General features: G+C 45.3%; 1 protein-coding gene across 10 annotated transcripts; it reads left to right on the top strand.

Annotated features, from left to right (window-relative positions):
- The first annotated feature begins 3,455 nt into the window (after positions 1–3,455).
- Positions 3,456–6,066, top strand: LOC109740302 (pumilio homolog 24). Of its 10 annotated transcripts, none has more exons than XM_040392833.3 (9): positions 3,456–3,686; positions 3,779–3,992; positions 4,483–4,632; positions 4,745–4,764; positions 4,841–4,912; positions 5,084–5,134; positions 5,233–5,283; positions 5,377–5,478; positions 5,556–6,066. In XM_040392833.3, exons 3-9 carry the CDS (start codon positions 4,536–4,538, stop codon positions 5,610–5,612), a joined length of 450 nt encoding a protein of 149 aa, XP_040248767.1. In that variant the 5' UTR covers positions 3,456–3,686; positions 3,779–3,992; positions 4,483–4,535; the 3' UTR covers positions 5,613–6,066. The 10 variants fall into 10 exon arrangements, 8 of the variants coding, with proteins under 8 accessions (XP_040248767.1, XP_020154930.1, XP_073358468.1 ...); XM_020299341.4 differs by having other exon boundaries at positions 4,483–4,635; XR_012188077.1 differs by having other exon boundaries at positions 4,483–4,912; positions 5,556–5,693; positions 5,776–6,066.
- Positions 6,067–26,122: the final 20,056 nt, after the last annotated feature.

Genomic DNA, 26,122 nt, shown 5'->3' with positions numbered 1-26,122 from the left:
GAAGCTCTGCCGGAGAACCACGAGCTCCATTGCCACCACGCCGTCGTGCTGCTGGAGTTCTCCCTCAACTTCTTCTCTCCCCTTGCTGGATCAAGAAGGAGGAGACGTCCCCGGGCTGTACGTGTGTTGAACGCGGAGGCGCCGTCCGTTCGGCGCTAGATCGGATCTTCCACGATTTGAATCGCCGCGAGTACGACTCCATCAACCGTGTTCTTGTAACGCTTCCGCTTAGCGATCTTCAAGGGTATGAAGATGCACTCCCTCTCTCTCGTTGCTAGTATCTCCTAGATTCATCTTGGTAACACGTAGGAAAATTTTGAATTATTATTACGTTCCCCAACAATCACCGTAATGAAGATCGCCCGTTCCCTGGAAGAAAACCGGTGATCACATAGGATGTCCTTTGTCCAAGTTTGAGGATGAAGCCGAGGTAGATCAACATGAAATAATAGCCTTATCTCCTCCCAGAACCTCCTTGCATGCGAGCAGTGCAGCAACGCATGTTCCAGGTCCTCGTCCATAGCTAGACAGATTTTGCAAGTGTTGATCTGTCTTATGTGCCGATGTATTAATGTACTTTCATCAGGTAAAATACCCCTCATCACACGCCACCAGAAGACCCTCACTTTCGGTGTCACTTTGAGTTTCCAGGTTGCATTCCACATCTGTTGTTGATTCGCTGAGGTGCCGGTAATCTGCCCTTCATCTAGAGCTAGACACTCTTTTTGATTCACTAGAGCTCGATACGCCGATTTAACATAGTAAATGCCTGACTTCTCATGTGCCCACGCAAGAAAATCTTCACCGCCTCCCCGTCGCAGTGGAATATTCAAGATTGCTGCCGCATCTAGAGCGATAAAATTCTCTTTGACAAGCTCCCTGCGCCATGTCCAACTATCTGTGTCAATCAGTTCATTGACAGTCTGTACTGTCGCACTTGCTGGACATAACAAAGGAGCCATTGTGGCCGTAGAATGGATCCATTTGTCCTCCCATATTGCGATGGAAGACCCATCGCCGACCCGTTTCACCAGCCCTGCCTGCAATGCTTCACGACCTACCACAATTGCTCTCCACGTCGCCGAGGAGGATTTCCGTACAGAGGCGTGCATGAAGTCCGTGTCAGGAAAATATCTTCCTTTCATAACCCTGGCACACAGGGAGTTCGGATTTAGCATGAAGCGCCAACCATGCTTTCCTAGCAGTGCCAAGTTAAATGTCTGAAGGTCTCGAAAGCCCATTCCGCCATTGCATTTTGGTGTAGCGAGTTTGTCCCATGCAATCCAATGGAGCGACCTCCTGTCAATAGAACTCCCCCACCAGAATTTTGCCATATTTGAGGTCAAACCCTTGCACACCTTCTTCGTCAAGAGAAATCAGCTCATGCTAAAAGTCGGTATTGCTTGAACAATAGATTTTAAGAGGGCCTCTCTTCCAGCGCAAGCAAACAACCTCTCTGACCACCCTTGCATGTAACCTCGGGCTCTATCCCCCAAATACTCAAAAGTGCCACTGTTGATTTTGCCAACAGCCGTCGGGAGACCGAGGTAACGCTCTGAGAAAGCTTCCACTAGAACTTGTAGTGTTTGCTTCAAACTTTGTCTAAGAGATGCGGGTGTGTTGGGACTGAAAAAGATAGAGCTTTTGCTCCTGTTGACACATTGTCCCGAAGCTTCCCCATAGATCTCTAGAATTTCGTTCAACCTTGTTGCACTCTCAACATTCGCCTTGATGAAGATAGGACTATCATCAGCGAACAACAGATGACTCACCCATGGTGCTGTAAAGTTTACTCTAATCCCTCGGTCAACAAAATTGCCATAGTGCTTCATGAGCGACGAGAAGCCTTCAGCACATAGTAGGAAGAGGTAGGGGGATGCTGGACACCCCTGCCGAAGCCCTCTTGATGGGTTGAAGAAAGGCTGCAGCTCGCCATTCACACGAACTGAGAACCTCACAGATGTGACACACTTCATGATTAGCCTGACCAAATCCGCATGGAAATCCAGCTTCAAAAGCATAGCCTCCAGAAAATGCCACTCCACTCTATCGTAAGCCTTCATCATATCCAGCTTAACTGCACAAGTAAAATTCTTCCATTTTTTCCGTCGCTTCATAGTGTGAACACTCTCAAAAGCAACTAGAACATTATCCGTAATCAAACGACCCAGAACAAAGGCACTCTGTTCTTCACTGATAATATCATCCATGCATAGATGTAGTCTATTGGCAATCACCTTGACTGCCAATTTGTAAAGAACATGACATAGAGCAATGGGACAGTATTGTGTTATGCTCTGGGGGTGACGTACCTTGGGGATCAGCGTGATCGACGTGTCATTGAGACCCACTGGTAGTTCGCTACCGTTAAGAAAAGCCAGCACCGCCTGAGTCACCTCCTCGCGCAGCAACTTCCAGTGGTGCTGAAAGAAGCCGGTTGTGAAGCCGTCCACCCCCGGCGCCTTCGACGGGGCCATCTGGAACAGTGCTTGGTGCACCTCCTCGGCCTCATATGGTTTGCACATCTCCTCATTCATCTCCGGTGTAACCCTCGGTGGAACATGTGATAACAACGCATTAGTGTCATTGGCACCCTGCGAAGTGTATAGATCCTGGTAGAAAGCTTGAATTTCAGCTTTGTCCTCCGTCTCAGAAGCACAAACGGAACCATCTGCTCGCTTGAGTCCTACAATTCTGTTAGTCCGTTTTCGTTGCCTCGCTTGTACTTGAAAGTATGCCGTGTTGCGATCTCCTTCTGGCAGCCATGGAACTCGGGAGCGCTGCCTAAACCATATTTCTTCGAGACGCATCGCCTCTCTGAGCTTCTGTATGACACTCTTCTCCTCATCCGTTGGGCCTCGCCCCACCGATCTTTGGCGTAGCTTGTCCAACCGTTTTTGCATGTTCCGGGCTGTCCTTGCCAAGCTGCCAAACTCGCGGGCTCCCCAAGGCTCTAGTTGGCGTTGCAACTGCCCAAGAGAGTCCATGATTCTTTGAAGCCCCGGGTCGCGGGCCTGACCCCGCCAGGTTTGAGTGATCAGTTGCTCATAATCCTGGTGGGACTGCTAAATATTTTCATAGCGAAACTGTTTGGAACCCGGAGACCTATGTGAAAAAGCGTGGTTTCCGAATTCAGTTATGACAAGACAGTGATCAGACTCCACCGCACACACATGCCTTACCCTTGTATGTTCAAACATCTGTCGAAACTCCTCGTTAGCAAAGGCCCTATCGAGCCGTGCTTTGACATTGGCATCTCCAGATTGACGGTTGTCCCATGTGTAAGCCACACCTGACCAACTTTGACATTCGCGTGGTTGTCGGTTGTCAGAAATTAGGCACTGTTTGGAAATACATACTCCCTCCGTTCCAAAATAGATGAACCAACTTTAGTTGGTTCATCTATTTTGGAACGGAGGGAGTACGCGCGACAGGGATAAGTGGTGGGTCATGGAGATGGAATAGAATGGCTAGTTTTAACGCGAAGGTGAACGGCGGCGAGGTGAGCCGTGGATCAGAATCGCCGCTGCCCGTCTGATCCGTGGATCGGAAAGTTCGCTTTCCGTCTCGTGGGCACTGTGACGAATTGAATGCAGGGGCGAGTGTCTTGGCAGTTGAGGAGTACGGGATAGAGGTGCGGACCGCCGGCGGCGAGGCACCATGGACTTTCTGATGCACGTCGGCTGGTACGTTGATCTTTTGGCTTTGGGCGGGCGCGTCTCCATTTGTAGAGGACCAGCTTGGTTGACTGAGAGGATCCCTTTCTCCCATGAATCAGATCCCCTCTGCTTGAGGAGGTCGGGGAGAGTTTGGTCCCCGCCCCTGTGCGTGCGGAAGGAAGTTGTGGCAGGGCCGACGGCGCCGCAGCAGCACGCGGCTGCACACAGCGGCGAAGTACATATCTTCACGGCGGAGGGAAGGGAGAGGTCACCGCGGACATCGGAGCTGTCAACGGGGAGGATGAATCCTCAGGCGCCCGGATGGAACCAGAGGTTAGTGAACAAACCACTTTACCCCATCGAACATGAAACGATTTCTGAATAAAAATGTTGGCATGACTGAAGAAATAGTACAGTTAGAACCGGTAGGATTCATTCGCAGTCTGCTTGCTCAATTCAGAGAGGTCATGCTAGGAGTGCCTTACTGCAGCAACTAGCAGCAAGGCCAGCCACTGAGTAAACTGGAAAGCTGCACTGATTTTCAGCAAGATCATGCGATGATCCTAGTATGCTTCTGCTGCTAAGTAAGAAATACAATCTGTCAAAGTATGGATGTGGCCTAAAATGGAACCCGGTGGACAGATCGTTCCCTAGAAAATCCGTTGAATATGTGAATCTAGAAGTACTGCTGATTGTGGAGATTGAATCTTAATATGTGAATCTAGAAGTACTGCTGATTGTAAAGATTGAATCTTCGAATCTATGAACCTAGGAATATATGAACTGAAAGACTGAATCTATGAATTTGCGAAACTGAGTGCAGCAGACGCAAGGTAAATCTAGGTAGACACGACGCACCTGGAAAGCCAGCGATGGATGGACCGGCAAGAACGATTGCCACCGCAAGGAGCGAGGTGTTCGGCACGGCCCAGCGGTTCCCTACTCCGTGGATCTAGAGTGTGCTGCATATTCAGTAGTATTTTCCTTCTTGCTTATTTCCAATGTGCACAATACCATCCTCTCAACTATGTGTAAATCCGACTAAGTTTGCTTTCCTTCTTGCTTACCGTGTTAAATGGCAAAAGCACATTGGAGCCTCCTCACGGTGCATATTCAGTAGTATTTTCCTTCTTGCTTATTTCCAATGTGCTTTTGCCATTTACCGCGGTAATGCATTTCAGGATAGGAATAACATTATCAAAAGCTTGAAGGGGAAGATTATGAAGCTCGCTCTCAGTGATTATGTATGCCTTGTAAGTGATGTCTATATATGTAATATATTTTAATGTTTAAATAGGATCGTACTGTGTGAATTCTATGCTCTAACCTATACAAACATTCTCCCAGTACACAGAAACTTTGGATGGTTTTATGCTTCCAAGCAATTAATCATCAACTGAACTAACATGTCTGTTTCCCTCCAGTTTGTTGTTTGTCTTCTATCCATTGTTGATAACACAAAACTTGTTACTGAGGTTAGCCAGCACCAATCGTTTGCTTGAACCAGCTGTTATGCTGCCATTACAAGTAATCTGAAGAGACAATGCTTACAGCTTAATTTCAATATTTGTAGATTATAATTGAAGAGCTGACAAAGCAATTAAAGGAACTCACATTTGACAAGGTAAAAGGAATTCCAAGGATCTGATGTGCTTATTTTTAATTGTTAGTTATATTCACATGAAACTATTTATGATGGAGCTCCTTGCTGGAACAGAATGGCACATTGCTGCAGATGTTTCACCCACATGGCTCACGTTATCTGACTCCGACTGATTTGGTTTATCTGAATTACAACGTAGCTTCCCTTATTTCAAAGGCAAATTACATATTCTATTAACTCTTAAGTACTTTGAAGAGAAACAGGCCCCCAGAAAATTGCTTTTTTTGTTTCAGGATGAGGCATCAGTTAACTTGGATAATGTAACTGACAAAGAACATGAGGATTCATAAGACACACAGGTTGCATCTGATAGCAAGAAGGACCCGATTAAATGGCAGCCAGAACTGTTGGTGAAAAGAGAGCTTTGTGAGGTGATACTCGTAACATGTATTTAACTTTTGATTTACTTATTCAACGGCATTTCTCTTGGAGCATATACTACTTCGAATACAGATGAATATACGTTGAATGGTGCGAATCTTAGCGGGAGCTGACGGCAAAGATATGGAGCTCATATGAGCTCGAGCTCAGAATAGCATTTTCGCGGTGGCAGGATGATGCTTTAAGAGAAGTCGAGAGATGCTGCAATGTTCTGTTACTCGATTGGAATTTACAGTGCATTTATTGTACACTTTTAGTTTGCCTTGTTTTACTGTGTCAATATTTCGCACTACACTCGCTTTGCTAGTTGGATCTTGAAACACAGTATATATCAGTTGCATTTTTCTCTCGCTTTCACGCTCATGCATCAGTTGCATTCTTTCTTATAAGATACTATCAGTTGCAATGTATGATGAATACAAAGCAATTACATATAGTAGTATCTCAATCAAGGAGGTTACGGGGCGGCTTCGGGTGGTCGAGGACCGCCTGCACCACAGCCGGGCCGGGAGAGCACCAGCGGGGACGCCTTCAGGAGTAGGAGGGGAGGTAAGAGGCAGCCATGTGGCAAACGGTGCCTCGGGAAGCGGTGGTACCTCGGTTGGTAGCTATGGCAGTGGTGCTAGCGGCAACCGCAGGCGAAAGCCCAGCCAGCCCCAGCAGTAGGGCAGGCAACGTGCGGTCCCCACGACGACAACGACGACGACGGCCGCCGGGCCCGTGAGTGCCACAAAAAGCAGCGTGACGAGGCGGCCATGTCAAATTTTGTCCAGGTCGAGGAGGACGACGGCGACAGCTGTGAATGTGATGAGGTCTGGTTCCTTGACGCGGGCGCAACGAACCACATGATCGGATCGACTGACGACGCATTTGCCGAACTGGACCGATCAATCTCAGGCAAGGTGCGGTTTGCGGATGGATCGGTTGCCGAGATCCGCGGCCACGGTACCGGCGTCTTTGCCATGGATGAGGAAGACCACCAGGCGTGTGCTCAAGAGTAGCGTCGTCAGTCTTGGCCAGCTAGACAAGAACTGGTACGACATCGCCATTCACCATGGAGTGCTCACGCATTCTGTCTCCTCATCAAGGTAACTTGTGCACCGATTCGCCTGTACAAGCTTTCATTTCGCCCTATTTGTCCAGTAAGCCTTGCCATGGCCATATACGGCTCGGGCTCGGGCACCTACACTTCGACGGGCTGCGAAGGATGGCGAGCGAAGGTTTGGTTCGTGGCCTACCGCACATCGAGGACGCGGTTGAGCTCTGTGAGGTGTGCCTCGTCGGGAAACTGCGCTGCCTGCCGTTCCGGGGAAGGCACAGTTCAGGACGGAAAAGCCCCTGGAGCCGGTCCTTGGCGACCTTTGTCAGTCGATCATGCCAGCAACACTGGGGCGGACGACGCTACATATTGCTGCTCGTCGACCACCATGGTCGGTTCATGTGGGCGGTACTCCTCGCCTCAAAGGACGAGGCGGAGCGGGCCATCATCAAGTTCGAAGCCGTGGCGGACCTCGAGTGCGGCCGCAAGTTGTGCGTACTCTGCACTGATCGAGGTGGCGAGTTCACTTCGGCCACCTTTTCTGAGGACTGCGCCGAGCAAGGAGTGAAACGCCATCTCAACGCTCCATACTTGCCACAACAGAGCGGTGTCATCGATCGGCATGACCTGAGCACCTCGATGGTGTTCCTCGGTTACGAGACAGACTCCAAGGCATACAATATGTACGGACCCTGTCTCAAAGCACGTGCGCTTTTCTTGTGACATCGTCTTCGACGAAGAGACATGCCGGAACTGGGAGGCTCCGGGGAAGCAACCATCGAGCAACTCCTTCATTGTAAAATAACCAGTGTACTCCAGATGTACCGCTCAGGAAGCGAAGTCGGGGTCCCCAAGGACAGGGTTGCTGAGTGAAGAAAATATGCCTTAACAAAGTTATTATTTTATATTTTCTTATTCATGATAAAGGTTTATTATTCATGCTAGGCGCGCCCAAGTAGGATTCCTCCTACTTGGGCTCCTAGTCCAATTCGCCCCCCCCTCCCCCTTCCTTTTATCAGAGGGGGAAAGGGGGAGGAGAGAGAGAAGGAGAAGAAAAGGGGGGCGCCGCCCACTCCCCTAATCCAATTCGGACTCCTGACTTGGGGGCGCGCCACCCCTATGTGGGCTGGTTTGCCTCCCTTCTATGGCCCATATCTTTCCCCGGGATGTTCCGGTAACCCCCCCGGGTACTCCGATATGTACCTGATACAGTCCGAAACACTTCTGGTGTCCGAATACTATCATCCAATATATCAATCTTTACCTCTCGACCATTTCGAGACTCCTCGTCATGTCCGTGATCTCATCTGGGACTCCGAACAATCTTCGGTCACCAAAACACATAACTCATAATACAAATCATCATCGAACGTTAAGCATGCGGACCCTACGGGTTCAAGAACTATGTAGACATGACCGAGACACATCTCCGGTCAATAACCAATAGCGGAACCTGGATGCTCATATTGGTTCCTACATATTCTACGAAGATCTTTATCGGTCAAACCGTAATGACAATATACGTCATTCCCTTTGTCATCGGTATGTTACTTGCCCGAGATTCCCAAGGTTGCGTGAAGAAGGAGTCCCAACGATAGTGGGTGCCCACGTGAAGTAGTTGTACTTAGCTTTTGCACATGGTAGAGTTGATCGGACCATCGCCGTGGCAGCTCGGGACGCGCCTCCCGGGGCTGGGCCTCCTGAGGCCGTTGTATGCTGACAGGTTATAAGGCTCCGGGGACGACGCGCGCTTGCCAACTTACTCGTGAATGTTCCGTGAGGAGATAAGGCACCAAGGACCTAGTGAGGTGACGTGCATGGGGAAGGCCCGCGAGCCAGAGCTCGATTGCTTAGATTTACCAGCGCTGGAGGGACGGACCCGAGCACAGGCGCCGTGCCAGTAGCCCCCGCACATGGGAAGGTCAATGGTAGATTTTTTGGGTGCGGCGCTCACGAGGTGACGCCTCCAGGTGGTGACACGACACCAATTACTTAATTAAGCAAGCAAGATAACTCATCAAAGCACAACTAGGTTCGGTACATAACCAAAAGGTCAAGCAGTGATACGTCTCCAACGTATCTATAATTTTTGATTGTTCCATGCTATTATATTATCTGTTTTGGATGTTTTTTATACATTAATATGCTATTTTATATTATTTTTTGGGACTAACCTGTTAACCTAGAGCTCAGCTCCAGTTTCTGTTTTTTCCTTGTTTTTGAGTTTTGCAGAAAAGGAATATCAAACGGAGTCCAAACGGAATAAAATTTTACGGTGATTTTTCTTGGACCAGAAGACACCCATAGGACTTCAGAACCAAGTCAGAAGAGTCCCGAGGCGGCGGAGCGCTTCTCTTCGAGCATGGTTATTAAAAGTATATCCCACTACTGTACTACCACATGGTTATTATATATGGGCAAAGAGTATAGGCAGTAATAATGACTAATAAGCCGTGAAATCACGAGGCCCACCTTTCTTTATGTTTGACCGAGGAAGCAGCCATCATTTCACTCGTTGAATATCCATCCGCTGCTACCTCCGTGAATAAATAAAAATCCGCTCCTACCTCCGTAGCATGGTTAACAATATAGCCATGTCAATCATGACGTAGAAATATCATTCACTGATACAATAGGGCTGGATCTAAGGCCGTTGATTTTTTTTACTTTGTCTCTTTCTCTTTTTGTCTCATTTACTCATTTTACATAGGAGCACGTGTAGAGGATGGCTATTCCTTTCGATGGGACTTCTTCATGGGGTTTAAGACTAAGCAGCTCCGAATTATGCCCGCTGCCCACCACTCTGAATCGTGCCATCTATGATAGGGAGTAGTCCCATTGCAACAATGAGGTCCACTAGGTCTAGCACGTCCTGTAAGAAGGGACTGTCACGCAAAACATACATCTTGTTGCCTTCTTCCTCGTACAGTACGCACCACTGGTACGTACTACTAGTACTACTACTACTTGTTCTCCTATAAACCTTGCCCTTGCCATCTCCAAAATATTAACCTTGCGATTGGCTCTTCGCCTCTTCGAGAAGTCGAGCAATAATGGTACTGCAGTATATATCATTCTGGCCATATGAGACCGAATGAAGTGTTGCACATCCACCACATGGGCGAGGGTCGAGGGGCGAGGGAGAGTGCGTACTATTATGTCCGTTTCAATATGGACTATATACGGAGCAAAATGAGTGAATCTACACTCTAAAATACGTCTATATACATCAGTGTTTGGAGTATGTACTAGTAGTTCATATTGAAATCTACTAAAGGACATATATTCCAAACAATATGATAATCTCTCTAACCAAGCTAGGGACGAGGAGTAAACGGAGGGAGTAGTCAAATTTTCTCCTCGTCCTGCGAGCCACCGCGCGCGTGGGTGAGGGAGAGGGCGTAAGGCGTATTAGTAAGCAAGCTTCACCTCGTCCTGCGAGCCACCGCGCCCGTGGGCAGGAAAGACGGCGTACTAAGCAAGCTTCTCCTCATTCTGCGAGTTGACGGGACACATGAAAAGTAATACGTACAGAGCATCTCGAGTGTATAGAGCCTTGCCTCTAAGGTAGGCCCCACATGGTTTGCCTCTTTTTTAACATAACGCGTCAAGTCGCAATTTGTTTGTTCACCCGTGGTAGACGATCCTCCATCAAGTGGACAACCACCACATGTGTCAAATTACCACGTGGGCTGCGTTTTCGTACAGAAATGAGCTCCACCATGTACCCGCACGGGTGTGGTTGGGAAAGAGACGGGAGTACGTGCGCCGTGCGTGCACCTCTTCTCTTCGTGCACGTCCCCCACCTACGTGGGTGTGTGTGTGTGAGAGATACAAACCTAGATAGATGGCATGTGCGTTCGTGAGTGTTTCTTGTTGGGGGGTGATTTTGTGAATGTATTTGTGGGAATATGTGTCGATGACATCTCAAACAAAAATTTGACACATGCAATGTGTGTGAAATAGAGGCCTATCTAACCTGCACCAGCTCTTGGTCTTTGTCCAGGACAAAGATATCGCAATAGTGGAATAAGGAAGTGCAAGTTGGCGTATCATATATAGAGCGGGTGATCCACGAGAAGAGAGGGAGGGGTCATAGATATCGATAGAGTCGAAGAGAGGATCAAGTGGGTAGGTGCAAGATCAATGAAGAGAGTCATCGACATTGTGTGTGTGTGCAAGTCAAAGATATAGGGCGACTGACCTACCGGAACGTCAGAGGCCACATGGCAAGTTTGTGTGTGGTAGGGAGACATGACTAGAGGGCTCGATGTATCGGTGTGTGTGGGGGGGGGAGGGGGAGGCAGAGGCCTAACTAGAGAGGTAGAACGACTCGTATATGTGTTGAGAAGGAGAGACCCAGCTATGTCTTGAGGGAGATCGGTCGACATCCATACATAGCTGAAGGACGGGAAATAGGTTGGGACAAAGAGAGAGAAAGGATGGAGAGAGGGAGGGAGAGGGGTAGAGTGCTGGATGGGTGATGGAGTTGCTTCTCGAAGATTGTGGGAGAGGCCTACTAGACAAACTGAGGGTAGAACTGCAATATTTTCAATAAGAGTGGGGATGAGTTTTTGTGTGTGCCTGTGCATGATAGATGTGTCGGGACGCATGCATGGATGATGAAGGGGAACCATGTGTTTTGTAAGCAAACCTAACTAGATCGGTAGATCAATTGTTGTTTGTCAGAGGAAGGTAGAGACATACCTAATGAGGTAGAACAATCGACGCGTGGGAAAAATGAGTTATAAGGACCTAGCTAGCTATATGTTTAGCGGGAGATCGGTCGGTGTACATCCATTTTTAGAGGCAAATAAGGCCCAGCGAGACGGATAGACAAAGAGAATGGAGCTAGGAGGTGCCGCGAGAGGCCGGGCTACTAGCTAGATAGGGGGAGGAGTGTGCGATTGTGAGATCGGTGAAAAGAGGGGCGAGAGTTTACACGTGTGTGCCATTGTATGAGAGACACGAGGCATGGACACAGAAAGGAGGAGATGGAAGGTGCATGTGTATGTTGTAGGCAGACATCACTGGAGAGGTTTATCGACCGGTGTGTGTCGGAAAAGAATTGTGGAGATTGTGGGAGAACGACCTAAAGAAAAAAAAAGAATGTGCGCGATGGATAGAATGCTGAGGGAGGGGGAGGGCGAGGAGGGCGTGTGCATGCATGAGAGAAAGTTAGTGCTAGCTACAAAGGTTAGAAGATTGTGTGGGTGTAAGAGACTAAGAAAGATCATAATTTTATATGAAAGTGGATTCATATATTTGAATAGGAGATCATAGTGTTATAAACATATGCATGCATGAATATAGCGGTGATATGCATGCTCTGGTTTTGCACATGTTATACCATAATGTGATAATGCATGGCGTTTGCAACTCACAGCTAAATGTCGAACAATCTAAACCATACTATACATCAAACAATCTCACATTTTATTTGAATTTGTGATAATGTGTGGCATTTGCAGCTTACGACAAAATATCGAACAATCTAGACAATACTATATATCGAACAATCTCACATTTTATTTGAATTTGTGGTAATCTGTGACGTTTGCAAATCACATCTAAATACTTGTAGGCGTAGGGGGCGGGGCACCATACATTATGTGATAAACACATTATACATGGTTTAGATTATGAAGATCTAGCTAGAGCTTGAAATGTACTGTGATTTGAAATCAACATAAAGTGGATTCAAAAAATCAAGTTCGAGTTCATATAGTACACATAGTTCATATCTAACTCAAAAGTAATCATGTGGTGTGTTGTGAAGATAATACACAAACGATGGTTTAACTTGACAATAATTGATTGTAGATCTTATTAAAATAGAGAAACGAATTCAAATGGTTTGACTTCACAACAATCATTATTGTAGATCTTATTCAAATAGAGAAACAAATTCAAATTTAGTTCATATTGAAGCCGTAGTATATACATTTGGAATGCACTAAAATGTTCATTTGAGTAGTAGGTTGCATGCATTGTACACATAGCGAAATATTTTAATTGAACATAACATGAATTCAAAGTTTTGAATGGCATTTGTAGTGCGAATTGATTTGGTATAGTACACGGGACTAGACTCTCTTGTGTGGTGCGAATTGATTTCTTTTGTTTTTTCGTCGACGGAAGTGCGAATTGATTTGGTACAGTACACGTTAGGCTTGTCCGGAAATTTCAACCCGCGCCTTGTTACCCCGAAATATTTAAGATATATCTTTGTCTCGTTGTGCTCCGAAAACTCCCTCCATCTCAACCCGCGCCATGCTATCCCAAAATTACAACGCGCGCGAAAACTCGCACCTCCTGCGAAATCCCGACATGCGAAATGCCCGTGATACCCCTGAACCGAAAGAACTGCGTAGCTCAAATCGGTGGAGGGAGGGGGTACTTTCGTAACTTACCCCACATTTCGGACAAGCGCGTCCCTAAGCCATTGTTCCCCACTCCCATCCCATCAGCCCACCCATTCGTACACCGAGGCCATGAAAACCCGCGAAGCCCCACACCGTCCTCCGTCCGCCACCCAGCCGGAGCCTCTTCCCCAACGACGTCGTCCACAACAACACCTCGACGTCCCTCATCCATCGTACTGGATGAAGATCCGTCGTCGATCTCATCGTCCCGCCGGTTCAGCCACCCTGTCCTCCACCTGCAAGGAGCTGCCCCAACGTTCCCCTCGTCTTTCGCGCCACCTCCATTCCCACACTACCGTCTTCACCTGCACCACCGGAAGAGCATCATCATCATCACCGTTTCCTTGGATGAAGCTGAGGCCTAATCGGCGCCACCAAAGAGGTTGTACACTAATCGCTGCATTTTCTTCTTGATTCGATCTCAAGGTGCTGCCGGCGCTCGGTCCCGAGCCGACATGGCGCGGCTCCATCCATGGTGGCGTCGCCGGCCCACTTCCTCCACGTCGTCGCTCCCTCGGCGGTGACGTCCACATCAGTAGGAGCTGCAGCTGCTTTAGCTCTCGCTCGCGCTACTGCTCTGCTCTTGCTCTCGGTCCCCTGCCTGGTCTGCTCTTGCTCTTGCTCGCGCTACTGCTCTCGCTCTTGCTCTTGCTTGAGATGCTGCTCCGATTTAGCTACACTTCAGTCAACTGAATCGACTTTTGGGTCAGTCGATTTTCAGGGGGGGGCTCGTCGGAGTGAAGGAAGAACCACCCGCAGTGTGGAGGGGGGGCTCGCCGGAGAGGTACCCCACTATCTATCTTAGTGTTCAGGGTGGGGGCGGTGGTCGCTGGCGGTGGTGGGGCGGTGGCGTGGGGATCGCTGCAGAAAAAGCTCGGCACGGGAGGGGGGGGGTCTAGAGGGATGGCCGGGGCAGCGGCAAACCGGTGGTGGGGAGTGGTTTTGGGGTGGGAGAGGCGGCGCACCGCCGGCCGCGGGCGGTGGGGGGCTGCGGTTTGGCCGGTGGTGGCTGGCAGCTCAGGGGGTGGAGGTTGAAGATGAACTGCTACAGGACCAGCTGCCCCGGCTCTCGCACACGCTGCTGCTACTGCTTTTCTGCTACTAGCGTGTTCAGTTTCGACAGTAAAATTTAGTTTCGACCGCAAAATTCAGTTTAATAGTTAAGTTCAGTTTCGACAGTTAAATTCAGTTTCGACAGTTAAGTTCAGAGATGAGTGGCTGATGTATTTTACATCTAGCACTTTGTGGTTATGTATTTTACGTCATCTATTGGAGATGCTATTAGAATTCCACTCAGGTTAACATCGTCTCTCTTGTCCTGCTTCAGCCTCGGCGTCGTACAACTCACCAGAGCTGCTCCAACGACAAAACCCTCCATCACAGCGGAGCAGTACCCCGGGCTCCATCTCAAGATGCCTAAGATCTTCTTCCCCTCCTCCGACAGCCAAGTCAGCCGGATTATCCTGACTGACCAACCCAATCACGCTGAGATCGACCTGGCTTCGCCAAAGAGGTTGTACACTTGTTGCATCTCTTTTTTTCTCTACATGTTATATATATTGTCCACTGAGCACACGTAGTAACGTGAAATACGATTAGTTTCTCCTACTATATGACAAGCAGTGAGGTACCAGGCAACTTAGCTATCCGTGATGGACTCTCTTGAACGCCATCATTATTTATCTCTACGCATTTGAGCTGTGCATTTGTCGATGGGCCTGGGAGTTGCGCTAGTAGGGCAGTGGCCTGGGTCCAAAGTAGTAGAATTAGCACAAAAACATTTTTTGAGTGTAGGCTTTTCCTTGCTCAAGCCTGCCTACTAGAATCGCCAGTGCTTGAAAGGAAAAGTGAAGGAAAAACATAGGAATCGGAAAGTTTCCTATGGTACTACTATTCATGCATTTGGTTCAAAGGAATGGAGCAAAGGAAAACTGTAGGATTTGTTCCTTTAGTGTCTCCTTGAAAGAAAAAACGTAGGCATTTTAATATCCACTTGTCCTCCTTTTAAAATTCCTATTCTTGAAGCACAAGACTAAGAGATAGTAGCATAATAGCATTATAACCGTACATTTTCTTGTGGTTTGACTTAATCTCACCATGCTTCTTTGCATCCTGTGATCTTCCAATTCTTGTGAACCAAACACCCAGTTTGGCAGAAATCCTATGTTTTTAAATTCTCTGTTTTGCATGTGCATTCCTATCCTATTACCGTGTATTTCCTATCCCTGCGTTGTTAGAATCCTCCAATTCAAACGAGCCCTTACAGAATTACTTCTCTCACAGATAGTTGTCAAAGAAAACCTTGTGTGGTTTGTCCCGCTCCTGCTGTGTCGTCGTCCACCCCAGCTTAGCTGCTCCAACGACAGAAGGGTCCAGCACAGCAGGGATCTAGCCTCCAGACTGTCTTTTGCCGCCTCAGATCTTCTTCCCCGCCGCTGGCAGCCATGAGAACTGCATTACCATCATCAACCGAGCAGATGACCTCGAGGACTACACGGGTCCGCAAGAGAGGTCGCACTCTTTTGTGTCTGCTTACATTATGCATCACTTAATATTACATGCTACTTTATCGTCCTGTTCACTGATTAGACTCTGAGTCAGCTCGAAACTAATGGTCAAACTTAAGTTTTAAATGGTTGTGGGGTACATATCGGGGCCGCAATCAATAGTATCTATCTACTATCTGGTTAATCTCTCGTGTCTACTATGAGTTTCATGTTGGGTGGGAAACAAACAGTAAAGAAGCCATTATCTGTATTTTTTAACCGAAGCCATTATCTTCCTGCTATCATTGGTTTTGGATCTATCCACTCCTTACATAATCTCACTATGTTTTATTTCTATGCATGTCAGTTATTGTACACAATGGAACTGAACATGTAGAGCAAAAGAGACGAGCCCTGCGTGGCAATAAAATTTCATGCAGACGTTGCTCCATGGTAGGCGCAAAGGCAGCCCCCCTCCACCCATTTCGGATTGTAATCGAGAGGAAGATAGCTGTTCTGAGGGGGATTCAGAAGGAGAAGACCACTCCTATTTACCCCCTGAGGTCTTTGCTCTAACTTGGCATGCTGATGTTGGTTATATCATGCATATGGTGCCTTGCATTCCTTACTTTATACATCAAATATGTCATCTGCTTAGTTTAGACATGCTTTGTGTGAATGCCATATGTTTAGTTTATTCATCATTTATGTGAAATATGCAACGGCATCTTGTTTAGCCAGACATCATATATGTGAATTTTGCAATGCCATCCTGCTTAGCCAGTCATCTTATATGTGAATTATATCAGGCCATCCTTTTTTTCGTTACGTATTACATTTGTCAACAATGTTAGTACATTCAACTACTCTTCGTGTGCATCAACCATTTGACACGGTGATGGAAAATTCTGGAGTGAAAACAAGGTCTTCAGAGCAGACTATGCTATCTGACGAAGCGCATATCTCGCTGGTTACGGATAGCTCCTCAGAGATAGATGACCAGTCCTATTCCCCCCCGAGGTGTATGCTCTAACTTGGCAGGGTTATGTTGCTCATATCGTGCGTATGATGTCTTGCATTGCTATGTCATTTGATTAGTTTAGACATGCTTTGTGTGAATGCCACATGTTTAGTGTCTAATTACCATATATGTGAATCATGCATTGTCATCTTGTTGCAAGACATTATATATGTGAATTATGCAATGCTATCTTGTTGCAAAGGCATTATATATGTGAATTATGCAATGCCATGTTGTTTAGCCAATCATCATGTATGTGAATTATTTCGTGCTATCATTTTTTTGTATTACGTGTTCCATTTGTCGACAACGTTTGTATATTCGACTACTCTTCCTGTGCATTAGCCATTTGAAGCGGTGATGGAAGTATCTGGAGTGAAAACAAGGTATTCAGAGCAGACAATGCTACCTGCTGAAGCAGACATCTTGCTGGTTATAGAGAGCTCCTCAGAGGAGGATTCAGATACTGATGACTAGTCCTATTTCCCCCTGAGGTCTATGCTCAAACTTGGCAGGGTTATATCACCCATGTCATGCATGTTGTCTTGCATTGCTTAGTTTTTACATCATATATGGATTGCCATTTGCTTACTTGCTTACTATATAAATCATATATTTGAATTATATCATGCCATCATGTTTACATACACATCATCTATCTGAATTATGGCATGGCAACCCATTTAATAAAGACATCATATAGTTATATCATCTCATCCCGTTCAGTGTTTACAGTCATCATACTTTGAATTATGTCATTCTATCCGTGAATTTATCATTGTATCATGTTTCCATAGGCGGCATGTATGTGAATTATGGCATGCCAACCTATTTAATAAACACATTATATAGTTATCATGTCATCCTGTTTACATAGTCATCATATTTTGAACTATGTCTTTCCATCTTTTTTAGTTAGCCATCATAATGTGAAATTGTGTCATGCTATCCTGTTTAGTTAGCCATCATATATGTGAAATTGGGTCATGCTATCTTGTTTGGTTAGACAACATAAATGTGAATTATTTCATGCCCTCTTTTATTCCCCACTATCCATTGCACCTGTCTATCATACAATGTCTGTACATTCAATTACTTTTCTTGTTTATCAGCCATTTGAATTGGAGAGGGTGATGGCAGTATCTAAGGGAGTAACAACACGGTCTTCACAAAAGATAGTGCTACCAGTTGATGCAGATAGAACCACGGTTGTACTTGCCCAAGAACCGGCCCCACCACACATAACCCAGACTCTCGCAGATTGTACCCCTACCCAGTTGGATAGAGAACCAACTACACCCCTTCTAACCGCAACCCCAGCAGATAGTAACCCAGTTCCAGTCGACACAACACTGTCTCCACCACAGAGCACCCAAACACGAGCAGTTAGTAAGGGAACTACAGTGCCCAAAGCACGAGGACCACCACTCTGAATCCCAACTCAAGCTTAAAGGAGAAGAAGAATTGTTCTCAGGTCAGGTTCTGTAGCTATGGTTCATACTCCTTTGCTCTTGCATCACTGTATTTACTCATACCAACTATTTTCAGATTTGAAGGATGGAATTGAAACTCCAATGGTGTAACAGGTATGTTTTAAACCTGTTTCTTTAACTGGTTTGCTATTGTAACTTGCTCTATGTTGATTTTAGTTTCAATTGAATAAACAGTTATGTTCTCATGTCATGCACACTACAAGTGTTGTTATTGCTCTATAGTTTCCCACACTTATATTCTTTCTATTCTGCTTTGTCTTGAACAAATATTATTTGAACTGTGTCTCTATCTTGATTTGGCAAAAAAACTAGAATGATATAGACCATAAAGTGACCATGGTACATAGATATATGTTTGTTTCATGCTGTTATCCTGTCCACTTTACTACTGAACTGATTTACCAAAATGAGTTTCATATACAACATGGTAAACCTTAGATGTGTCTGCTTGTTTCTCTTTTAAAATGCGGACAAAATATTAGAGAACAGTACCCCGTTATGCAATGGTAAAGGAAGTAATGCAGATAAGGTTCAAGATAGTGAGACATCCCTGTTGGTCTCCAAGAAAGCTGATAAAAACTATCTTGACGACAGTGAGAGCACCCAAAAGTCCTGTCTTGATGTAGTGTTCGAGTTACTGGCCACTACTGCTGGCACAAGCTCTTGGAACTCGCTGCCTGAATCAGTTCGTTTTCTGAGTCTCATCTTCAAGTTGAAAGACATCAATCAGATGTGCTGCGACAGGAAGCTGAAGGACTGAGGAAGTCCCTGCTGAATTCAGATGCATACTTTCTGGTGCAACAGCAAGCGCTGGAGGATTTAAGCACCAATCAAGAGAAAGTTAATAAGCTTGCTAAGCATCTTGCCAGCATTATGGATACCCAGGATATTGTTTCTTGAACTCTTCTGAAGTGGTTTCAGTTGTGGACTTGTTTTGCTGCGGCGTTTATTTGCATTGGTCGCCAACTTTGACAACTAGTGTATATTGAAGGAAATATGCCCTAGAGACAATAATAAAGTATTATATATTTCCTTATATCATGATAAATGTTTATTATTCATGCTAGAATTGTATTAACCGGAAACATAATACATGTGTGAATACATAGACAAACAGAGTGTCACTAGTGTGCCTCTACTTGACTAGCTCGTTAATCAAAGATGGTTATGTTTCCTAGCCATAGACATGAGTTGTCATTTGATTAACGGGATCACCTCATTAGGAGAATGACGTGATTGACTTGACCCATTCCGTTAGCTTAGCACCCGATCGTTTAGTATGTTGCTATTGATTTCTTCATGACTTATACATGTTCCTATGACTATGAGATTATGCAACTCCCGTTTACCGGAGGAACACTTTGTGTGCTACCAAACGTCACAACATAAATGGGTGATTATAAAGGTGCTCTACAGGTGTCTCCAAAGGTACTTGTTGGGTTGGCGTATTTCGAGATTAGGATTTGTCACTCCAATTGTCGGAGAGGTATCTCTGGGCCCACTCGGTAATGCACATCACTATAAGCCTTGCAAGCATTGTGACTAATGAGTTAGTTGCGGGATGATGTGTTACGGAACGAGTAAAGAGACTTGCCGGTAACGAGATTGAACTAGGTATCGAGATACCGACGATCAAATCTCGGGCAAGTAACATACCGGTGACAAAGGGAACAACGTATGTTGTTATGCGGTCTGACCGATAAAGATCTTCGTAGAATATGTGGGAGCCAATATGGGCATCCAAGTCCCGCTATTGGTTATTGACCGGAGACGTGTCTCGGTCATGTCTACATAGTTATCGAACCCGTAGGGTCCGCACGCTTAACGTTACGATGACAATTTTATTGAGTTTTGATGTACCGAAGGAGTTCGGTGTCCCGGATGAGATCGGGGATATGACGAGGAGTCTCGAAATGGTCGAGACGTAAAGATCGATATATTGGACGACTATATTCGGACTTCGGAAAGGTTCCGAGTGATTCGGGTATTTTTCGGAGTACCGGAGAGTTACGGGAATTCGTATTGGGCCTTAATGGGCCATACGGGAAAGGAGAGAAAGGCCTCAAAAGGTGGCCGCACCCCTCCCCATGGTCTGGTCCGAATTGGACTACGGAAGGGGGGCGCACCCTTCCTTCTTTCTCCTTCACCCTTCCCTTCTCCTACTCCCACAAGGAAAGGAGGAGTCCTACTCCCGGTGGGAGTAGGACTCCCCCCTATGGCGCGCCTCTCCCCTTGGCCGGCTGCCTCCCCCTTGCTCCTTTATATACGGGGGCAGGGGGGCACCCCAGAGACACAACAATTGATCCTTGAGATCTCTTAGCCGTGTGCGGTGCCCCCCTCCACCATATTACACCTCGATAATACCGTTGCGGAGCTTAGGCAAAGCCCTGCGTCGGTGGATCATCATCATCGTCACCACGCCGTCGTGCTGACGAAACTCTCCCTCAACACTCGGCTGGATCAGAGTTCGAGGGACGTCATCGAGCTGAATGTGTGTAGAACTCGGAGGTGCCGTGCGTTCGGTACTTGATCGGTCGGATCGTGAAGACGTACGACTACATCAACCGCGTTGTGATAACGCTTCCGCTGTTGGTCTACGAGGGTACATGGACAACACTCTCCCCTCTCGTTGCTATGCATCACCATGATCTTGCGTGTGCGTAGGAATTTTTTTGAAATTACTACGTTCCCCAACAGTGGCATCCGAGCCTGGTTTTATGCGTTGATGCTATGCACGAGTAGAACACAAGTGAGTTGTGGGCGATATAAGTCATACTGCTTACCAGCATGTCATACTTTGGTTCAGCGGTATTGTGAGATGAAGCGGCCCGGACCGACATTACGCGTACGCTTACGCGAGACTGGTTTCACCGTTGCGAGCACTCGTTGCTTAAAGGTGACCGGCGGGTGTCTGTCTCTATCACTTTAGTTGAACCGAGTATGGCTACGCCCGGTCCTTGCGAAGGTTAAAACAGCACCAACTTGACAAACTATCGTTGTGGTTTTGATGCGTAGGTAAGAACGGTTCTTGCTAAGCCCGTAGCAGCCACGTAAAATATGCAACAACAAAGTAGAGGACGTCTAACTTGTTTTTGCACGGCATGTTGTGATGTGATATGGTCAAGACATGATGTGATATAATGTGTTGTATGAGATGATCATGTTTTGTAACCGAGTTATCGGCAACTGGCAGGAGCCATATGGTTGTCGCTTTATTGTATGAGATGCAATCGCCATGTAATAGTTTTACTTTATCACTAAGCGGTAGCGATAGTCGTAAAAGCAATAAGTTGGCGAGACAACAACGATGCTACGATGGAGATCAAGGTGTCGCGCCGGTGACGATGGTGATCATGACGGTGCTTCGGAGATGGAGATCACAAGCACGGTGCTTCGGAGATGGAGATCACAAGCACAAGATGATGATGGCCATATCATATCACTTATATTGATTGCATGTGATGTTAATCCTTTATGCATCTTATATTGCTTTGTTTGACGGTAGCATTATAAGATGATCCTTCACTAAATTATCAAAGTATAAGTGTTCTCCCTGAGTATGCACCGTTGCGAAAGTTCTTCGTGCTAAGACACCACGTGATGATCGGGTGTGATAGGCTCTACGTTCAAATACAACGGGTGCAAAACAGTTGCACACGCGGAATACTCAGGTTAAACTTGCCGAGCCTAGCATATAACAGATATGGCCTCGGAACACGGAGACCGAAAGGTCGAGCGTGAATCATATAGTAGATATGATCAATATAGTGATGTTCACCATTGAAACTACTCCATCTCACGTGATGATCGGACATGGTTTAGTTGATATGGATCACGTGATCACTTAGAGGATTAGAGGGATGTCTATCTAAGTGGGAGTTCTTAAGTAATATGATTAATTGAACTTAAATTTATCATGAACTTAGTCCTGATAGTATTTTGCAAATTATGTTGTAGATCAATAGCTCGCGTTGTTGTTTCCCTGTTTATTTTTGATATGTTCCTAGAGAAAAATTATGTTGAAAGATGTTAGTAGCAAAGATGCGGATTGGATCCGTGATCTGAGGATTATCCTCATTGCTGCACAGAAAAATTATGTCCTTGATGCACCGCTAGGTGACAGACCTATTGCAGGAGCAGATGCAGACGTTATGAACGTTTGGCTAGCTCAATATGATGACTACTTGATAGTTTAGTGCACCATGCTTAACATCTTAGAATCGGGACTTCAAAGACGTTTTGAACGTCATGGACCATATGAGATGTTCCAGGAGTTGAAGTTAATATTTCAAGCAAATACCCGAGTTGTGAGATATGAAGACTCCAACAAGTTCTATAGCTAAAAGATGGAGGAGAATCGCTCAACTAGTGAGCATGTGCTCAGATTGTCTGGGTACTACAATCGCTTGAATCAAGTGGGAGTTAATCTTCTAGATAAAATAGTGATTGACAGAATTCTCTAGTCACCATCACCAAGTTAGTAGAACTTCGTGATGAACTATAGTATGCAAGGGATGACGAAAGTAATTCCCGAGCTCTTCGTGATGCTGAAATCGACGAAGGTAGAAATCAAGAAAAACATCAAGTGTTGATGGTTGACGAGACCACTAGTTTCAAGAAAAGGGCAAAGGGAAGAAGGGGAACTTCAAGAAGAACGGCAAGCAAGTTGCTGCTCAAGTGAAGAAGCCTGAGTCTGGTCCTAAGCCTGAGACTAAGTGCTTCTACTGCAAAGGAACTGGTCACTGGAGGCGGAACTGCCCCAAGTATTTGGTGGATAAGAAGGATGGCAAAGTGAACAAAGGTATATTGGATATACATGTTATTGATGTGTACTTACTAGTGTTTATAGCAACCCCTCAGTATTTGATACTGGTTCAGTTGCTAAAGAGTAGTAACTCGAAAACGGGAGTTGCAGAATAAACAGAGACTAGTAAAAGGCGAGGTGACGATGTGTGTTGGAAGTAGTTCCAAGATTGATATGATCATCATCGCACACTCCCTATACTTTCGGGATTAGTGTTGAAACTAAATAAGTGTTATTTGGTGTTTGCGTTGAGCATGAATATGATTTGATCATGTTTATTGCAATACGGTTATTCATTTAAGTTAGAGAACAATTGTTGTTCTGTTTACATGAATAAAAACCTTTTATGGTCATACACACCAACAAAAATGGTTTGTTGGATCTCGATCGTAGTGATACACATATTCATAATATTGAAGCCAAAAGATGCAAAGTTAATAATGATAGTGCAACTTATTTGTGGCACTGCCATTTAGGTCATATTGGTGTAAAGCGCATGAAGAAACTCCATACTGATGGGATTTTGGAATCACTTGATTATGAATCACTTGATGCTTGCGAACCGTGCCTCATGGGCAAGATGACTGAAACGCCGTTCTCCGGAACTATGGAGAGAGCAACAGATTTGTTGGAAATCATACATACAGATGTATGTGGTCCGATGAATATTGAGGCTCGTAGCAGGTATCATTATTTTCTGACCTTCACAGATGATTTGAGCAGATATGGGTATATCTACTTGATGAAACACAAAGTCTGAAACATTTGAAAAGTTCAAAGAATTTCAGAGTGAAGTGGAGAATCATCGTAACAAGAAAATAAAAGTTTCTACGATATGATCGCAGAGGTAAAATATTTGAGTTACAAGTTTGGCCTTCAGTTAAAACAATGTGAAATAGTTTCACTACTCACGCCACCTGGAACACCACAGTGTAATGGTGTGTCCGAACGTCATAACCGTACTTTATTGGATATAGTGCAATCTATGATGTCTCTTACCAATTTACCACTATCGTTTTGGGGTTATGCATTAGAGACAGCTACATTCACGTTAAATAGGGCACCATCAAAATCCGTTGAGACGACGCCTTATGAACTGTGGTTTGGCAAGAAACCAAAGTTGTCGTTTCTTAGAGTTTGGGGTTGCGATGCTTATGTGAAAAAGTTTCATCCTGATAAGCTCAAACCCAAATCGGAGAAATGTGTCTTCATAGGATACCCAAAGGAGACAGTTGGGTACACCTTTTATCACAGATCCGAAGGCAAGACATTTGTCGCTAAGAATGGATCCTTTCTAGAGAAGGAGTTTCTCTCGAAAGAAGTGAGTGGGAGGAAAGTAGAACTTGATGAGGTAACTGTACCTGCTCCCTTATTGGAAAGTAGTTCATCACAGAAATCTGTTCCTGTGACTTCTACACCAATTAGTGAGGAAGTTAATGATGATGATCATGTAACTTCAGATCAAGTTACTACCAAACCTCGTAGGTAAACCAGAGTAAGATCCGCACCAGAGTGGTACGGTAATCCTGTTCTGGAGGTTATGTTACTAGACCATGACGAACCTACGAACTATGAAGAAGCGATGGTGAGCCCAGATTCCGCAAAATGGCTTGAGGCCATGAAATCTGAGATGAGATCCATGTATGAGAACAAAGTATGGACTTTGATTGACTTGCCCAATGGTCGGCGAGCCATTGAGATTAAATGGATCTTCAAGAGGAAGACGGACGCTGATAGTAGTGTCACTATCTACAAAGCTAGAATTGTCGCAAAAAGGTTTTCGACAAGTTCAAGATGTTGACTACGATGAGAGTTTCTCACTCGTATCTATGCTTAAGTCTGTCCGAATCATGTTAGCAATTGCCGCATTTTATGAAATCTGGCAAAGGGATAAACAAAACTGCATTCCTTAATGGATTTATTAAAGAAGAGTTGTATATGATGCACCAGAAGGTTTTGTCAATCCTAAAAGTGCTAACAAAATATGCAAGCTCCAGCGATCCATCTATGGACTGGTGCAAGCATCTCAGAGTTGGAATATACGCTTTGATAAGTTGATCAAAGGATATAGTTTTATACAGACTTGCGATGAAGGCTGTATTTACAAGAAAGTGAGTGGGAGCACTACAACATTTCTGATAAGTATATGTGAATGACATATTGTTGATCGGAAATAATGTAGAATTATTCTGCAAAGCATAAAGGAATGTTTGAAAGGAGTTTTTCAAAGAAAGACCTCGGTGAAGCTGCTTGCATATTGAGCATCAAGATCTATAGAGATAGATCAAGACGCTTGATAAGTTTTTTCAATGAGTACATACCTTAACAAGATTTTGAAGTAGTTCAAAATAGAACAGTCAAAGAAAGAGTTCTTGCCTGTGTTACAAGGTGTGAAATTGAGTAAGACTCAAAGCCCGACCACGACAGAAGATAGAAAGAGAATGAAAGTCATTCCCTATGCCTTGGCCATAGGTTCTATAAAGTATGCCATGCTGTGTACCAGATCTATTGTATACCCTACACTAATTTTGCCAAGGGAGTACAATAGTGATCTAGGAGTAGATCACTGGACAGCGGTCAAAATTATCCTTAGTGGAATAAGGATATGTTTCTCGATTATGGAAGTGACAAAAGGTTCATCGTAAAGGGTTACGTCGATGCAAGTTTTGACACTAAATCTAGATGACTCTAAGTCTCGGTCTAGATACATATTGAAAGTGGGAGCAATTAGCTAGAGTAGCTCCGTGCAGAGCATTGTAGACATAGAAATTTGCAAAATACTTACGGATCTGAATGTGACAGACCCGTTGACTAAAATTATCTCACAATCAAAACATGATCACACCTTAGTACTCTTTGGGTGTTAATCCCATAGCGATGTGAACTAGATTATTGACTCTAGTAAACCCTTTGAGTGTTGGTCACATAGAGATGTGAACTATGGGTGTTAATCACATGGTGATGTGAATTATTGATGTTAAATCACATGGTGATGTGAACTAGATTATTGACTCTAGTGCAAGTGGGAGACTGAAGGAAATATGCCCTAGAGACAATAATAAAGTATTATATATTTCCTTATATCATGATAAATGTTTATTATTCATGCTAGAATTGTATTAATCGGAAACATAATACATGTGTGAATACA

This window comes from Aegilops tauschii, chromosome 6 (genome assembly GCF_002575655.3).
Source record: "Aegilops tauschii subsp. strangulata cultivar AL8/78 chromosome 6, Aet v6.0, whole genome shotgun sequence".
In the NCBI taxonomy this organism is placed as follows: Eukaryota; Viridiplantae; Streptophyta; class Magnoliopsida; order Poales; family Poaceae; genus Aegilops; species Aegilops tauschii.
This window is presented reverse-complemented; position numbering and strand designations above follow the sequence as displayed.

Coding starts and splice junctions, on each gene's coding strand:
- LOC109740302 (XM_020299340.4), top strand. CDS start 4,661: ATGTGCACAATACCATCCTCTCAACTATGTGTAAATCCGACTAAGTTT. Junction 5,135..5,232: donor ACACAAAACTTGTTACTGAG/GTTAGCCAGCAC, acceptor CAATATTTGTAG/ATTATAATTGAAGAGCTGAC. Junction 5,479..5,555: donor TAGCTTCCCTTATTTCAAAG/GCAAATTACATA, acceptor TTTTTGTTTCAG/GATGAGGCATCAGTTAACTT.